The 18,922-nt window shown below is 34.7% G+C and overlaps 2 protein-coding genes across 3 annotated transcripts in view; one reads left to right on the top strand and one right to left on the bottom strand.

Annotated features, from left to right (window-relative positions):
* The first annotated feature begins 363 nt into the window (after window positions 1–363).
* LOC137584574 (sodium-independent sulfate anion transporter) lies at window positions 364–5,477 on the top strand. Of its 2 annotated transcripts, none has more exons than XM_068300031.1 (5): window positions 364–513; window positions 3,233–3,900; window positions 3,970–4,306; window positions 4,365–4,627; window positions 4,683–5,477. In XM_068300031.1, exons 1-5 carry the CDS (start codon window positions 483–485, stop codon window positions 5,217–5,219), a joined length of 1,836 nt encoding a protein of 611 aa, XP_068156132.1. In that variant the 5' UTR covers window positions 364–482; the 3' UTR covers window positions 5,220–5,477. The 2 variants fall into 2 exon arrangements, with proteins under 2 accessions (XP_068156132.1, XP_068156131.1); XM_068300030.1 differs by lacking the exon at window positions 364–513 and adding an exon at window positions 3,050–3,162.
* Window positions 5,478–7,445: 1,968 nt separating this feature from the next.
* The window catches only part of Rbp (RIM-binding protein), a 28,296-nt gene continuing 16,819 nt past the window's right edge, over window positions 7,446–18,922 (bottom strand). Inside the window, 5 exon segments of the mRNA XM_068299637.1 lie at window positions 7,446–10,899; window positions 14,186–14,253; window positions 17,403–17,691; window positions 18,185–18,313; window positions 18,315–18,524. Of these exon segments, the coding sequence (XP_068155738.1) occupies window positions 10,129–10,899; window positions 14,186–14,253; window positions 17,403–17,691; window positions 18,185–18,313; window positions 18,315–18,524 (1,467 nt within the window). The 3' untranslated portion in view covers window positions 7,446–10,128.

Genomic DNA, 18,922 nt, shown 5'->3' with positions numbered 1-18,922 from the left:
CCCCTTGGCCCCTCTAGCATGGTTCTGCCACTATCAAAGTCATTATCATTGTAGTTGGTTCTTTTTTTTTTTGTGCACCCGCCGTTGTTGGGCGACAAACCTGCCAAACCCCTTGGCCCCTTCCCTGTTCAGCCCACTTAAGCTTAGGTTTGTTTGCCCATCTGCCTGCCGAATGAGCGTTAAGTATGCCATTGTTGTGCTGATCTCGAGCAGAAAAGAAGAAAACGAAAATAAAGCGCAAATTGTTTGTCGCCGTTTTCTTGACTTTTTTCATTTTTCTTGTTTATCAGAAAAATCTGCTCGTCTCCTCTTATTTATCATTCCAAAATTCTCCCATTTGGCAGTTTTCATTTGATTGTGAAGCAGTGCACTTGGTCTAGTTCTGTGCTAAATAGTTTAACTATATATCATTTTATTTCCGCAAATGACATATCCTTGCGATTAGAGTCGTTCATTTCTGGACATTCCACGGATACGCCAATATGTCAATTGTTAAGAAATTATCCTTTGATGGTAGGTAACTACATTGGAATTAATTATGTAACATTTATCCGCAAGCTATGAGTTCTGGGCTCTTAACAATATATTGATAATTAGCTAAAGGATTCAAGTTCGCCTCTAATATTCATTCCTGATTGCATTCTTCATAAGTCCTACGCAGCTCTAAGAATAATACATACACGGATGGATTTATGTATATTGCCAACTATGCATTTTGTTATTAGGCAGGAAACTATAGACTTTCGTATCCTGTTAATAATTCCTTGGCTAAAAGTTGTATACCTTTCCAAGTGGTACTAGGTACTAGATTGTTATAACGAATAAAAAATTATTCATAAATATGGATTAAGAATGAAACTAACTATAAAGATATGATAGGTTTGCCTCAGCTCACGTGCTCCCACAAAACTTTACAAATCATAAAAACATTTATGTGATTATTGGCGGTAATTAGTTAGTAGCCTCTTAATTAAATTAGTAACAATATAAAACCACAATACGAAACCAAAACAAAAGCTGACCCAAAAAGTTGGCCTATTGTCATGAATTAGCATTAATTAAGAATGCCCGAAAGTGTGGAACTAAACAACAATAAATAAAATGACAAATTTACATCTCACTTTCAATGGTCTAAAGGAGTAATAGCTTAAAATTTGATTGTTATGAAGGACATAATGGTTCTCATATTTATTCCTCGACTAAATCTGTGTAACGTTCAACCTAAAGATCTGAATCTATAAAACGAACAGTTTAATAGTTAAATCGGTTTACTCGGTTTTGTGAAAACTTTTCTCCTCTTCCTCTGCTGGGTATTCCGAGTACATACAAACAATTCTGCAATTAATTTGGCTATATGTTCTCCGCAGTTTTCTTCTCCACTAAAATAAAACTCTTAGTTAAATAGTTAATAGTATTTCTGTAATAAATACACATATGTATATATAACTATAATGTATTCATACTGTGAAAAATTATTCAAAATATCACGTAGCCGCAGTGTACAACACAAAGCATCACACAAACCAAAAAATTTCACATTATAAAAAACAAAAAAATATTTAACATACTTAAATACTGGTAATTGAAAGTTGCAAAGATTAAAAGTATTTTCTTTACACTTAGTAGCTAGTTGTTTAGCCCCTAATTAAAATACTTTAAATTAAAGCTGCTAATCGGCAACGCAGTAAAGTTAAAATAAACATGTTTAGCGTTTTTTCCAAGTTTGAATATGAAATTTGTTGGTTTTACTGTTCTTAATGAAAAATTATTTTATAGTTTCTCAGATCAAGTTAATCATATAAACAGATGCACACGTGAACTTGGCTAAATTGTCAGAACTGTTGATGTTGGTCAGGATACTTGAAAAAAATATACTTTATGGAAATTGGAATAGCATAGCAATATGCATAAGTTTAGTAACAAAATGAATTGAAATGAATTTATTGTATTTAACAAACAATAGGTAATTAATCATTCTATTAATACAGGAGTAGCTTACAAGTGTTGCCTGCTAAGATGCTAGGAGTTGTAAGGACTTATCGCGTTTTGTGCCGGATACGGGAAAAGGCACTTACCTAAGCCAATATCTATAATGAACAATATTTACGAAATATTGCAAAAGATAATTATTGCTATCCATGTGCTCAGAGCATGCAAAGACTTACACAAAAAAAAAAGGGAAATTTCAATTAGATACTTTTACAAGCTATTTATGTGATTTGGGATATTCGCGCGAAAGCTTAGATTAACAATGAAACTAGTTTATTCAGACAATTAGCATGGGTTATGGATAGTATTGTGACTAAGTGATACCACACGGATTATTTATGATGAATAATTTGTGACGCCACATCCCAGGCAAGTGCCAAAAGCAGGTGTTGTGAGTGTTTGATTTGATTTCATTTGATTTGGAGTTGTCTTTGGTTGCACAGAATGTGCTAACTGAAAGTTCATGAGAATGAAGAACAGTTGACTAACATTAGCTCTCTGACATAGTCATAATATTAAATATTTCAGGAAAATAGATAGCCGAAAGTGAGTACAATATTAATTAATTTAAACTATAGAATTTTACATACATATATATATAGAGCTTTAGTTGTTTATATGTACATACATATAGGAAGCATCAATTGAGGGCTGTAGAACAGGTTTTTGTTGAAGTATATCAGCTCTTCAATAATGTTATTTTTTCAACTTTAGTTATTAAAATATCGCATGCCTTCCATAACAAACTGTGTAGCTATTTACATACCTATATATACATAAATAATTATTCACATATGTACATACATATATATATATATGTATTGGTATATAGTTAATAACGATTTCACACAATTAAGCTTCGTGATTATTAGGTTTTGTTTTTATTTTCGTTTTGTCTCATTCGTTTTTGATGGGCTGAAACTTGGGATCGGGAAGAGTTTTGCTTATTTAAATGCCGAACCAAAAAATTCCCCCCATGACAAAAAACAAAAAACAAACAAACAAAATTCGGCTGAAAGCGTTATGGCTCTGGTTTTGCAGTTGGCTATTAGCGAAACTGTAAATCAGTACAGAAAATGCGTTGGCCGTGGAAGCATACATTTGGCTTGGGGTCCAGACCAAAACGCAATCGCCCCGTTCAAAGCCCCTCAACAGTTGCCACCATATATGATCGTAGGATTGAAGCTGATTCTAATTAGAGATACCTTAAAATAATTTGGAAATTCTTTTGTGTACTTTCCAGCCAATTGCGAAGAGAAGGAAAAGTATACGGCTCAGAATGGCGATGAGTTCTATGGCGATAATGGGCACACGGTAGAGATGGATATGCAGAGCAAGTACAGTAAACCGAAAGAGGCCCACTGGCTATTGCGACGCATCTATATATTGAGCTGGATACGTAACTATACTCGAGAGCAGGCGTTCGCCGATCTGATCGCTGGCATTACACTGGGCCTCACGATCATTCCGCAAAGCATAGCCTATGCCGCCTTGGCTGGCCTCTCTTCGGAATATGGTCTGTATTCCGCATTCATTGGCTCCATTATCTATGTGGTTTTCGGCACTATTCCACAAGTGTCCATTGGCCCGACGAGTTTAATGGCCATCCTCACGTTGCAATATTGTGCGGACAAGCCGGTACAGATAGTGATTGTCCTTGCCTTTTTGGCTGGTCTTGTGGAGTTGGCTATGGGCGTTTTTCAGCTGGGATTTATAGTGAGTTTTATCCCTTCGCCGGTGACAAAAGCGTTTACCTCTGGAACCGCGGTTATTGTGGTCTTGGCCCAGATCAAGAACCTTTTGGGCATCCGTTTGAAGGGCATCCCATCGTTTGGAGCTTTCTTTAGCAACATTCGTCCTGGTGATGCTGCCTTAGGAATCTCCTGTATTTGCGTGCTGCTCCTGTTACGAGTAAGTTGCCTTGACTTGGGTTTGAATTTTATCAAAGTGAATTCAACTTTGTTTCCTTCTTTCTTGCAGTTGCTATCGCAGGTGAATTTCAAACAGGATAATCCGCTGTCACAGCGTTTGAAGAAAGTCCTGTGGTATATAAGCATATCACGCAATGCTTTGGTTGTATTCTTTACCGGCCTCATGGTCTTTATCTGGATTAAAAAGAGTTCCATGGAAGCAGTGCCATTTGTTCTGTCCTCAAAGGTCTCCTCGGCCATGCCCTCAATCAAGTTGCCTCCATTCGCCTTCGAGTATGGAAATCGAACTTATGTATTCACGGATATTCTACATGAACTTGGCAGTGGCATTGTGGTTGTTCCCATTGTTGCTGTTCTTGCTAATGTGGCAATTGCTAAGGCCTTCGGTGCGTATGCGTAATGGATCTCAATGTTTGTTCTTGCTAATTCTTCCTTTGCCTGTAGTTAAGGATGGCAACTTGGATGCTTCGCAGGAGATGTTGACTTTGGGTTTATGCAATCTGGCTGGCTCTTTCTTTAGCGCCATGCCAACTTGCGGAGCCTTCACCCGTTCGGCAGTCAGTCAAGCATCGGGAGTCCGCACACCTATGGCTGGCATTTACACTGGTCTAATTGTCCTCTCTGCTTTGAGTATCCTTACGCCCTACTTTCAGTACATACCCAAGGCCTCCCTGTCTGCTGTCTTAATCGCTGCTGTGGTCTTTATGGTAGGTCGTCCTGGTTTTATTAAATTTTGTAATTCCTTTCAAAATCGATTTACAGATTGACTTGGCCCCCGTCAAGGAACTATGGCAGAACAACAAAAAGGACTTTTTCAGTTGGGTGGGCAGCTTTATTATCTGCCTTGTGTGTGGTGTCGAACTTGGCCTACTATTCGGAATTGTTGTCAGCATGGTATTCATTCTGCTGCGACTGGGCAATCCAAAAATCGAAGTGTCCCTCAAGCAGCAAGAGGCCATCTATTATGTGCACATTGTGCCACATTCTGATATCTATTACACGGGCGTCGATACTCTTCGTACGGAGCTGAGATCGGCCTGTCGGCTTTATCGCAACGATTTTCCTGTTGTGCTGGACTGTGGCCGTTTTATGCAGTTTGACGCCACGTTCATTGAGATGCTGTGCGCTGTGGCCAAAGAACTTGGCGAAAACAATGTCCTACTGATCCTGCAAAACATAAGCCTCAAAGTCCAGCAAATGTTGCCTGCTGTGGAGAATATACGCTTCTGCAACGAGGACACCCAACTATGTAGTCATCTGCAAGAGAAAGAAACCGCCTCGGTTGAGGCGAAAGTTTAATCGCTTCTCGGAGAACATCCGCATCAGGGCAGAGAACGGCCAGATAATTGCTGGCAACGGATATTACGCAACCATCTGTCATTTCAGTAGCTCTAGCTGTAGTCATAGCAATTTAGATTCTAGTTGTAGACTCTGTAAATACTTAATTGCATTATTATTGTATGTTTGAGGCATTATTTTTTTATATATGTATATTATATTTTATATAAACCTACCTTGGCAAAATAAATAAAATAAAAATAGATAAAAGAAGGCAAATTCGAATTTCAGATAAGCTCAAGTAAACATTTCTTAGACAACTTGAATTGCAAGTGACTCGTGTGGGACAGTCAAAGATTAGGCCTTTTATGGGTTTTCGAGGAAAATACTAAGCTGCCTTGTATACGAGTATAAGTGTGTGCATAGAGAATGTGCCCCAAGCAAACAAACAAGGGCTGACATGACGTATGAGTAATATCCATAGTTGGACAAATTAAACTGTATCGAATGGATCTTTTAAGCTGTGACTCAGATTGGAGAGCTGAAGATGAGTCCCAGAGGCGTTCCCCTCGATCAGTTGTTATTGCCTCAATTACTTGAGTAGGCTTCTTTTTTTACAAGAGAAGAAACAATAAGAATCTCTGTCCCTCTCTCTTGACATCAACTACTGTGAATATCGCTATTCTTTTTCTCTTGTGGATATTTCTCGCTCTCACTTTCTGAATTAGTTAGTAATCGTTAAAAAAGAATAGGAGAATATAAGAGAACTGAATCACTAGCATGTCAAAAGAGAGAGAGAGAGAGATTAAGTCCACTCTAGCCTCTTTCTGACTGACCGCACATGGCAATATGGCGTATACTTGATATATTGTTTTAGAGCTAGTTTCGTTCACAGATTGAAAGTAAGTTGCCATTTCAAGTATGTACTCGAATCTAATCACACTTTACATATTAAAATAAATACATAGGTAATTACTTACCTTTTTTTTGTTGCTTTGTTAAAAAATTCATTCAAACGGTGAAATAAAAATATACAATTTCGCAACATTTTGTTCCTTTTGAAATTGTTGTTTAATTATTTTCTTTTTTTTTCGCATTTTGTTATTCAATAATGAAATTATAATTTATAGAAAAAGTATAATAATACAGTATAACAATTTAGTTGGTTTTTATTTTGTTTGTGTTTTCTCTTTTGTTTGTTTTTTCTTTTTTTGGTTTTAGTTTTGTCATTTCATAGTACTATCAGTTTATTATGTTCATTTTGTGTACTGAATTTAAATCAAAGTTTTCTAAACGATTACGGAGTGTTGTTAGTTATTTGTTGTGTATGTGTATGTGTGTGTGTGTGTGTGTGTGTGTGTGTGTGTGTGTGTGTGTGTGTGTGTGTGTGGATGCCTCTGTGTTGTCTGTGTGTGTGTATTTGTTTAGACTCTTGCAGACTGATTGAAATTTAGTACTACATAAATTTAACTACATAAAATCTCAACAATTTGATCAAAAAATCTTTAATAAATAAAAATTCAATGCCAAAACTGCAAGAGCTAGTTAATTCTATATATTTTTTGTATGTAGACTGACTGATCACGTTAGTAATATATATTATATGTATATATTGAAACATTGTCTTGGTTGGATTCAGTTGGCTAAATAATAATAATAATAATAACACATACAGAGTTGTTGTTGTTGTTGTTGCTGTTGATTGTAGTTTTAGTTTTAAAAAATAAATCATTTACGTGGGAAAAGTTAACGCTTTGTTTCAACGTTCCATATATATTGATCAATTGATACATATATATGTATATGTATGTATGTATGTATGTATATTGTATATAACATTCTTAGCTATTCACTGATACTGAAATCGCTTCCAACTCTCATTTTGTCAGTGTAGAATTTACAGTGCCAACCAATAGTATTATGCCATATCATTGGTTTTTCTCTTTTTGAAGTGGAACTGTGTCTTTGTCTATGTGTGTGTTCGTGTGTGTGTGGGGGGGTCTCTCGCAGTGTTTCTGTGTGTGTTTGTGTCCTGCCATCAAATGTCATCCGATTAAAGTAATATGTTTGCCTCACATTTCTCTTCATGTCTCATCTCATAATACATTTAAGTTCATACATTGCAACTTCTATGCGCTTCTTTAAATATTTTTGGAATTATTTAATATTTGGTTTTTCCTTTTTGTTTTTTTGTTGGTAAATTTCTTTTAATATATTTCTTTTCTCTTTATGTTTATATTCTTTCAGTTTTGTTTTTCTTTTTGTTTGTTTGTTTATTTGTAAAGCAAGAGGTACGCAATGTATTTGTATTTGTTTTGTATGTATGCATGTCTCTATATATGTATGTATGTATGTAATGTGTGTTTGTGTGTCTCTTTGTTTGTTAATAAAGCAATTTTCTTTGAACATTAGGAAACAGTTTTTCTATGTTTTTTAACAGGATTAAAGCAAAAAGTTCGTATTTGGCCAAAACGTATGTATGTAAGTATGTAAGTATTGAAGCTTTTACGCTCTAAAGTATGCAATAGTTTCGTTTTTGTTTTCTCTTCCGATTTAGTAAGTTTCTTTTTTCTTTTTGGGTTTTGTGTTCTTTTAAGAACGATCGAAATGGCTTGATTGTATGCTGATTCATGTACGTATGTATGTGTAGGTAAGTAAATACATACTAACAATAAGTAGTAGTGGAAAATAGCAAGGGATTTGATTTTGTTTTTTTTTTCTTTTTTAAATTTTTATCGACTTACAAAGTTGAATAAACTGAATAAAGGAAATATTAGAGAACCATTTTTTATATATTATGTTGTTTCTGCTGTTATATTTATTTTATTATGTATGTAACTACGTGTGTATGTGTATGTGTGTGTGTGTACATTCAGAGAAATAAGTGCTTTTAATGCCAAGTCAAATGGAAGAAAAATGATTTTAATATCGAAAGAACGATTCCTGTTCGAAGAAGGATTTATTATCTTTGACTGAGTCTTTCTTGAACGAAAATGAATAATGGAACTAGGAATATAATCAGGGGGAAAATCGTTCCTTAAGTATTCAATGGGCTGAGAAAAAAAAATTATGTTTACCTAAAAACTGTTTAATAAGCAATAAAATTGGCAAAAGATTTTTATTTGTGGTAATATAAGAGATTTTTGACTACACGTTGCATACTTTAGGGGGTAAATTTCCCCCGCGTCACATCACTCACGTTTGTCCCCTAAAGTATGCAATTAACTATCCAAAAATGCAGTTTTGGAAGCAATTTAACCTATAAGACGCGAAGCAAATAATATTGGAATTAATCTTGACCCAAAAAACATTTTTCTCTGATTGCAGCTTTTTGTGTTTGATTTCTTCTATTGACTATATAAGTATATGTAGATATCCATATATGTATGTACAAATGTACGACAATTTGTTTCTCGATAAATTTACTGGAGTTGTCTTCTCTCTTGGTCTTTGGTATTTGCTTTGAATTTCACATGACTTTACGTAACACTGATATACATAGATATTTATCGCATATGCCTATTTAGGGTAAAAGAGTAGACACATACATATAATGCCATTTGGATAATAAGTTGTTTGCTTGAAGACTATGGACTATGTTATTTGTTACTGGAATGGGTGTTGGAATGGATTGCTGTGAGTGAGTGTTGTGCGCGGTATCACTTGAAATCGAAATAAGTTATCCAATCTCTCTGTGGTTTCAAACTAAAGTTAGTTAATTCATTTAAGCCCGAATCAAGGTTAAGGTTTAAGTTAAAGATTAATGCGAGAAATTTGTATGTATATATGTATATGTCTGTATATGTATAGGTATTAGTATATGCGTATATATATATATGTAAATATGTATCATATTGGTTTATCTTTTGTTTTCCTTTTTCTTTATTATTTCTTTTGTTTTTCCATCCATTAAAGTGTAGTTTTTGCGTATTCTTTTGCTTTGTTTTTCTTTTCCTTCACTTAATTTTCATTGGTTTGTCTCATTGTATCCAATTTGTGTGTGTGTGTGTGTGAGAGTGTTTTCGAATTTGTTTTTGTTATAAATGTAATTTTAATATATTTTAAATATATACATATTATTATATGTATGTTTATACCTTTTTTTTGGGTCATTTAGTTTTATTTATGTGGATGTTTTTTGTTTTTTTTTCTTCTTGTTTTTTGGTTTTTGCATTCATTTAGTTATTTATTTATTCATTCATTTATAAACTGGTCAGCAACAGTAGCAAATTTAACAATGTGCGTTAACAAATAATTGTAAATATATAATGTATGTATGTATACATATATTCTCATCTTTCCTTTCATTAATAAATATTATCTATGTTTTTCTTGTATATATGTATATGTATGTATGTATGTGTGTATGTATCAGTGTATGTGTTTTTGACTAGTTGTTTTCTTTTTAATTATAGTAGATAAGTAATGGAGCTTTTTTTGTTGTCTTATTTCAGTGTGTATGTGTGTATTTTGTTTGTGTTGGGCTTCTGATTTGTTTTGTATAATTTTACAACAATTTACTTTCTTTTTGTTTGTTTCTTTGGAAATCTTCCCCTTCTTTTCTCGTCACCTAATAAGCTGTTTTGTTGTTGCTGATGTTGTGTTAAATATTTTTATCAATTTAATCAATAAAAAATATTATCATTATTAGTAACTAGTATTAGTTGCATTTTTATCATTTGCATCAGCAACAAGAAACTCAAACACATTCCCATTCTCGACGGGGACTTTTGGGGGGACATTTTTAGGTTGTAGGTGTGTGTGTGGGTGTTGTATGAGTGTTGTGTTGGGGAAGGAGGTTACTTGGTAGTTGATTTTTTGGTTGTTGTTTTGTTAGCTTAGTATTCGTAATCGTAATAGCAATAATCATAATAGTAATAATAAGTCTAATCTACGAATAATATAACAGGACCCTATGGAATGACCGGGGTTATTTGCCAAAGCCGAACCCGAATTTGCCAAAGAGATCTTTCCCTTTTGAGAGTACATCGCCGCCGGGCGCCGCTGCCGCAATACCCTTAAGGCCTCCCAACAGACCGGCGCCCGGCCCCTGTGGCGGTGGCTGAGCTTGCGGTGGCACTTGTTGTTGTTGTTGTTGTTGCATTCCTGGTTGCATACCAGGTTGCATACTAGGTTGCATACCAGGTTGCATACTAGGTTGCATACCAGGTTGCATTCCTGGCTGCATTCCTGGTTGCACTTGCTGGGCACCAAAGGCATTAGTTTGTTGCTGCGTTGGCTGCACACCACTGGGTGGTTGCATTGGATCCGTTTTGGGTGGTTGTTTCGAGCCAAATAGACCACCGGTGGCAGCCGAAGTAGCACCAGAGAGCAGGCTAGTCGCGCCGGAGAAGAGGCCGCCCGTTTGCGCCTGCGTCGTAACTGGCGGCTGCTGTTGTTGCTGTTGACCCATGTTGCCCATGCCCATGTTGCCCATATTGCCCATGCCCATGCCCATTTGGCCACCGCTGCCCATTTGTTGTTGTTGCTGCTGCTGTTGTTGCAGATTCTGTTGCTGCTGTCCAGGTCCCATCATTCCCATTCCCATCTGTTGCGGCTGCTGTTGGCCCATCCCCATGCCCATCATTCCAGGTTGTCCCATTTGTTGTTGTTGTTGTTGCTGCTGTTGCTGACCATACGGTTGCTGCTGTAGCTGTTGCTGCTGCTGCAGTCCAACATTACCAACGCGACCGATCATCCCCTGCAAGTTGCCGGTATTCGAATATACCAAATAGAGCGAGTTAGTCGAATGGTTCGAATCAATCAAATGAATCAATCAAACAAATGGCAAACTAATTATTTAAATAGATAAATTATTTGGGGATTATGTTTTGTTGTTTTTCTGTTGTCTTATTGTTTTAATTCAACTTTTCTCAAGTGGATATATTTTAAAAATTTTTAGGTAAAAGATTAGTTTAGCGTATTTGGATGGCAAACTAAATCGGTGTTAGTAGTGGTAAGTAGTAGGTTGTAGGTAGTAGGTATTAGTATTAGTATTAGGACTCGTCCGCGATTTTTATTCTATAAATTTTTAGTTATAGCTGCTGATGGTATTAAGGGTTAGTAATGGCAACTACATAAATTTGAACTCAACTACCGAAAAGTGATTAATTGCTCAGAGACTTTATCCTTGCTCTCTATATAAGTGACACCTTGTGCAATTACAAAAGCATTTAAGTTTCCCGCCAGTTTCCATGGAGTTAGAAACATACTATGTGGATCATCACGATATACTCGACAGACTTACATTTATGGCTGGGATCACAAAAGAGAGAAAGGATGAGGGAAGTAGTGGTGCCAAATGAAGGAAAATTGTCCCTAAAGTATGCAATAGGCAATCAGCAGATGACTTTTGAATGCAACTATCCAAAACTTTTTCAAAAATTAGTCGATTTTTTTATTAGCTATATGAAAAAGTTCTCAAGATAATTCTTAGGCATACTTTTAGTCGCAGTTTTCCCGCATTTTATATATTTAAATAAAGATTTAAATCTACCATTGGAGGGCAAGCTAATGTCCCGCTTTACCACTAAACAAAATCAATTATTTAGAACTAGCAACGTTTCGCACAAACTGAATTTAAATCAAAACCAAAACAAAAACTGAACAACAAGAACAGTGCGCATACAGAAGAAAAGAGGAAGAAAAAAAAGAAAAATTGGGGAAATCCAACATCACTTTCGCATAGCTCCGTATTTAGAGCATTCTCTGGGATGAACGGACTATTTAAACTATATATATATATATATATGTATATATCTATGTATGTATGTTTGTATGGGCGTATGTATTTACACTATCCTTATGATAGCAGAGCAAATGAAGTTCGGCACCCTGTTAAAATGTGTCAATGTGTAGAGTGCAAACAATTTCCCTCGAAATGAAATCAAACGCGTAAAACTTAAAACGATGTATTCGATAATCACTTGATGTTCCCTGTTTTTGGGTAGTTTTCGTTTTGGTTTACGCAAAAGCAAAATGCAAATCCAAAAATCATAACTAATTGTGTGATTTATCAGTGAAAAGTTGTTGAGAAGCAAAACTAAAAACGGGAGAGGGGGGATAACAACTAAAGGCATATACAGAAGAGAGAACTCAAACATAAAACCAAATATGATTCCAAACTGAAAATGAATTAAAGTTTTACACATACAGTGAATCACATAGAAATTTTACACATTACATCCAATATATATTCCATATATAATAGGTAGTAGGTAGCGATTATTTAATTAGTAGCGTATACGAAACAAAAAATTTTATTTTTATGTATATTTTATGTATATTGATTTTTATATAAATATATAGTAACAAATTTTTGTTTGATTCAAGTGTGGAGTATCTTTAGTTAGTAGTTTCTCATCTATGATCAATTGATCTAGCAGTTAAATGTATAACCGAACTTGTTTTTTTATATCAGCAAAAGATGCCTGAAGTTAAGCAATCTCTGGCATAAAAAAAGTGGGATAATATGGATTTGGAGTTCGGAGCTTGAATTTTCATTGTGTTACGAGTATTTTTGGTTGATCATTTTGGTGTAAGCAAGTTTTGGAAGTAAGCATAGAATTCGGGTAAGTAGTACATACATATATGTATATGAAAATCAAAGTAAAATTTAGAGCATGTATCAGTAATCCTTTACACGTTCACTTAAACTGATGGTGGCGGATTACACCCTATAAAGAAGTGAGCTGAGTTGGCAAAGGAAATCAAAAACCATAATGAATTTCAACACAAATTAACGAAAAATAATAAAATTAATTAACCTCGTTATGAATGAGAGTGGTTGAGGGTGCTGTGAGGATATTGCTGATATTTTTCTGTTTAAAAATCTGCATTGATATGAAACTCTTTTTGCAAATGCATCAAATAGGTATATGTACATACATACAGATACAATCTATACAAAAAACACTGCACGAAAATTGTTTAATGATTCAGCTTGCCTTTAATATAATATATATTACACTATGTATAAGTTTCTGTTATATTGTGCGATTGCTGTACGATCATCAGGTAATTTACACGGACGAGAACTTTTTGCCTTAGAACTTTGTATTGCTCAAGATGCTTTTTCTTTGTTTATTTAATGCATGTATGTTGGTTTTTTAATGTGTCTCAGTTTTAGTAATGTTAACTACAAGATAATCATGTTGCTGGCTATGTATATACAGATGTCGATTTGTTGTAAAAGAATGAGCAATGGGATATTGTTTGTCATAGAATTCACTAAATACCCAAATACACCTGCCCATAAGTATGTATATGTATATGACAAGTATACTAAACTGTGTTATTCTGAGCTTGCCTGGCTTTGTCTTTGTATATGTATGGCATACTTTTGGGGTAGTTCAATTCTGGCGCTTAGCAGTTTCTATGACATTCTCGATATACAAAATAGACACATTGTATATATCGTAAATATACCCAATATGTATGTATGTATAGACAGAGGAAGATAGTGAAAGGTATGCATAGAAAAGTATAGAATAAGTCGGTAATGTGTGTAACAATTGCTATATCTGTAGCTGATGAATGTCGTCTTCATTTATCGTTTTGTCGGGAGTTTGATATAAAGAAAGACAAATTGACAGAAAATGTTAAAAAAAGAGCGAAATAGAGATAGAGATTGAGAGATAGAGAGAACGAGCGATAGTGAACCGAAAACAAATGAGTGATAGCAGCGGCAATAGTTAGTGGACAGGTGAAAGAGGGGGAAGGTAATAGGCCGTAAGCAGTTGAAGTTTGTAGTAACAGTTTCTAAGTAAGTGGTAAGAACTAAGTAGTGGCTGTAGCTTTTTGTTGGGGTATCAAGTGAACAGTTTTCTTCTTTTTTGTTATTTTTTTTAAACAAATTTCTTTACTTTTTTTAATTATTTTTCTTTTTAATTTTCGAAATTTGTTTGCTTTTTCTTTTTTTTTATTTTTTTTTTTTTAATTATAAAACAAAAATAATGAAAAAAAACTAAAAGAGAAAGAGTATTTACCTGCGTTTGGTGATCGGGGGCAGGATGGCCCGTGTTGTCTAACAGTGTAGGGGAAGCAGGGCGAGCATCTATAGCAACGAATATAACATAAAGACTTCACATTTACCACAGCAGACCATTACAAAAATTATTTGAAAGAAGTTGTAGTAGTATAATTTGAAAAAAGATTTGAAACCGAAAACAAACAAAAAAAAAAAAAAACAAAATCGAAAAAAATAAAAAAATTCCTTAATTTCAAATCATAAGAAAGTAATACATAAAAAAAAACATTTTCTTTTTTTTTTATTAATTTTCAGAGAGAAGAGAGAGAGAGAGAGATGAAGATAAGGGGAGAGATAAAGAGATTTTGAGAGTTGGAAGAGTCGTTTAGAGTCGAAACTGCTGCCTGTTATTGGTTGGGGGGGAAAATCTGGTGGATTGTGGTTTGGATCGATCGCGTTGTTATCCGTCCAGTACAACAAATATATAAGTATTTGACATATATTCACTTATGTAATTCACCGCAGTTCACATTTGCAAAACCAAAGAGAATTGTTCAAACAAAATGGTAAAACACATTTCAAAAGGACAATTAATCAAACACAAAAGAAAACAGAGAGAGAGAGAGAGGATAATCAAACATCAAGTTCAATTAACTCAATGCAACAGTAGAAAGAAAAACAGAAGAAAAAGAGGCGCCAAAAGAAATGGTTTTATTTTTTATTTTTCTGTATTATTATTTATCGGCAAGAGTTAAAAAATTGGTAATTGATTTATCGTTCATAGAGAGAAATGTATATTAAAAATATTACCTTTTGCATTTGGCAAACGTGCCAGAGGGTTTCATTTTAGTTACTATTGGGACTTTAATCCTAGAATATTTAGAATTTTTGTAGCCCATGGGGTAAGCAAGTTTATTTTTTTCTATGCATTTTTTAATAAGTATTTATATATAATTATGGGAAGGCAACTTTATGACTGTCATTTAGGTATATAGAGAGATATAATGAATAATAATAACTTTATATATGAGAGTAGAATAAATATCGTACAATTTGAGAAAATTTACATTTGTTACAAAGAAGTTTTGCTCGCATTTTGTTAAAATTGATTGATTGATTGTTTTTTTTTTTATTATTATTATGTGCTTAAAGCTCTTGCTGATTGCTGTTGTTGTTTTTGTTGTTATATTCATTTTCGAACTGAAAATAGTTGATCAAATATTGGAACGAAGCTATATAGCAAACAAACAAGACCAACATTCAAAAACCAGAAGGAAAAAGTAGTCAAAAAGTAAAAAAGTTTAAAGAAATAATACAAAAGAATGTAACCTAGTAGAATCTTTCAGATAAGATAAATAGTCAAAAGCTAAAAAAAAATGTAACTATATATATAAATAGAATTACTTTTATACTTTAAAACTTGGTGACTTTGAAACTGCCCAAACAAACAGAGGAAAAACAAACACGTCAGCAGTTGGGATTAGAAAAGTTTAGATTTTCTTACAGGAAATGCTCGCTGTTTAGTTTTGGTCAAGAAGTGTACAAATTTTCCAGAAGGAAAATTCAATTTTGGATCTCGCATTGGGCTTAATCATTTGCCCAACTCAACATGTATTAACATACTTTGACTTGGCTTTTTTCACTTATCAGATTAGATCATAAATTGTCTACAAAGTATTGTGGTGAGCAACTAGGCAATTCAAGTGCAGTTGAATTAATTAGTAAGTTAGTTAGTTAGTTTTTCTTTTAATGCAAACACTTTGCTTCGTTTAAAATATAACTTAAACAAAACTATACAAAAAAAAATAATCAAACCAAAGAGTTTATAAATTGATATATTGAGTAGGTGTCATGCAAAAGACCAGCTAAAAAAAGAAATGTACACTTCTATGGAAAAGTCACGCAAGACAAAGACCAGAGATATATGTAGGTATATAGAGATCAAGAGAAAGAGAGAGAGACAGAGAGAGATACAGACTTAGAAAGAAAGTAGGTGAAAATAGGACAAACAACAATAGAAAATCGAAACTAAAAAAAGGAAAAGTGGTGAAAAATATATACAAAATGGAAAAATGATTGATCCTCGAAATATGTCTTGATGATAATTGACTCTCGAATCCTTTTTGATGTTAGAATGATTGAATGAAGTGAGACGCTTTCAGCTTTCATAATAATAAATTGTAATTAATAATAATACGAAAATGCATAAATTGTGTGTGTACAACAACAAGAACAACAACTATCTATATATGGTAATCGAGTAAGAACTCTATATTTATATATTTATATATTTTCGAAAATAATAAAAAAATATTATTTATATACACATAAGTATATATTTATATATATGTATATTTTTTTTTTTTTTTTTATTAAAGAAAAGACTGAGCGGTGCTGAAATTATGCAATTTGTACATTAACAAAACGATTGGAGGGGGGTGGTAGAGGGGGTTAAAAAAGAGTATTTCAAATCAAAAATTTCATTAAGAAAAAATCAAAATTTGGCGGCGTTCAAAATTAGAAATTTTTTTCTTTGTTTGTTTTTATTTTCACTTGTAACTGTTTTCTTTTTCGGTTTTATTTCAATTTGTTTGGTTTTTTGTTGTATTTTCTTTCATATTGCGATAGACAGTAAGACAGAGAAAGAGTTAGAAAGAGTGAGAGACAGAGAAAGAGAGAGAGAGTTTTTTATAGACAGAGAGGAGTGGGAGAAAGAGTATTAAATTTTCTTGTGTCGTCCCCGGGGGAAATTTGTTTGTTCCGTGTTTATCTCTCAATAATGCGGATTGAAAATATTTCTTTTGTTTCATAACCAAAAATGTGAAAACTTGAAAAGGATTTTGAACTGAAAAGTGGAATTGCGGGATAGTTAGTTATAGAATTAGTGATTTAATATATATATCCTGCTTTGTGGAAATTGTTTATGTTGTCTGCAAAAACCTCATTATTATTTCATTTATTGATCTTTTCTTTTGAGAACTGAAGTGATTTCGATTAGGTATATATATTGGTTTTTGTCGTATTTGTTTAAAAACTGAACCAAATCCAAAAAATTTAAATCATATATAGATAAATGGAATTTCCTTCCAATTAGTTTTAAGTATACATAATCTTATTGTTCATAATAATTGTATTCACAACTCAAGAGAAATAAAGAGAAATACAAAATTAAAAAAAATTTGCAATACCCAATAATTTTTGTTGTGTTTTTATTGATCTTCACAAAGTATACTTACTTTTGCCTTGCGGGCCACGTTGCCCGGCCACACCGGGCATCATGTTGTCCCTTGGTGGCGGCGGTGGTCCCCTCGCTCCGGGTCCTTGACCCCTGCCCCTCTGGCTGAGCCCTCCGCGCCCAGCTCCGCCCGGTCCCATTTGATTGTTGTACTGATCGGGGGCATCGGCAAGGAAATTCGAGGGCACCAAGCCACGGACACCATCCAATTCGCCCATATAGAAACCATCTTCATCCATATCACCATAAACGAGTATGATTTCGCCGGTTTTAAAACACAATTCCACCTGCTGCAATATCAAATAGTTGGGGAAGAAGAATAAAATGTTTTAAGTTTAACAATTTATACTTTTTAAGCTATTTCCATCTGATCTGGTTCCCCGTCAATCTACTAAAGAACGAAAAGGGACTTGATGAGAACCTCTTACTTAACAAGAATCGAAATTCCACTACGAGATTCTACCTTGAAAGTCTAAAAGGAAGCAGCCGAGGGGGGTTTGTTTTAGTGTTTTTTTCGTATTCTATTCAAAAAAAAAGTTAGTTTTCAGATGGGCAGAACGAGATTAAGGGATGAGGATATGCAGCTAGCCTAGTAAACTCTTGTCTTATCAGAGCAAATGGCCTAACTCACTTTTATGACTTTCGGAGTTGCAATATCTTGGCTAAATCCAGGCAACAAACCGCCCAGCAGGCCACCCATAAAACCGGCGCTCCCAGCAGAGCTTTCCCTGCGCTATTAAGAACAAATGAAGATCGGCTATTTTGCTCGATTAATTTACTTACCTCGGCATCCACATTTGGACTCAACTCCTGGGGATCATAGTCGTAGAGGGCTATCATTCGTTTCACCGGCATATTCGCATAGATGTCGCCCCAACGATCCCGGCTCACATTACGCATGCTCTGTTGGGGGGGCACCTTGTCCTGGCATGATCTGGCCAGTGCCAACTCCCATGCCAACGCCCACGCCTCCTGGCGTACCCTGTGGCCCCATCTGTTGCACACCGGTTCCCATTTGAGCTGTAGTGTCCTCCACTTCGGAGACCATGTTGTGGGGCACATAGCCGCGACGACCGCGCAGTTCACCCCAATAGAAGCCATCGGCATCTTTATCACCATAAACCTGAATGCGGGACCACAGAGGATAAGTCATAAGAGATTCATTCATGGCATGGGCACAGATCAAGTCAGTGTGAACTATGTATGTATGTTGTTGTTGTTTGAGAGTGTTTTGAGTGCATAACGCTAACTTATGGTTCTAGTAAGAAGAGTTAACAACGTCTACTTAGTGGTTAGTTATTGAGTATTTGTATGTAATTCATTAGAAATTCTTTGGATTGGACTTAGGGTAATTAAGGGGGTTGATCTCAACTGATTAGGTGTGAGGATCATGGGGGCATGGGGCGAGGCGAGAGGCGAAGGAAAAACATGCACTGATTCATTCAATTAGCGACAAGCGCAGCCAATTCTTGGCATCAATATCGATCGCATCCAATTGCATCCAATTCAAGAGAGAGAAAA

The sequence above is a fragment of the Drosophila tropicalis genome, unplaced genomic scaffold (genome assembly GCF_018151085.1).
Source record: "Drosophila tropicalis isolate 14030-0801.00 unplaced genomic scaffold, ASM1815108v1 contig_878, whole genome shotgun sequence".
In the NCBI taxonomy this organism is placed as follows: domain Eukaryota; kingdom Metazoa; phylum Arthropoda; class Insecta; order Diptera; family Drosophilidae; genus Drosophila; species Drosophila tropicalis.
Note: the sequence above shows the minus strand (reverse complement) of the source record. Positions and strands in the feature narration are given on the sequence as shown.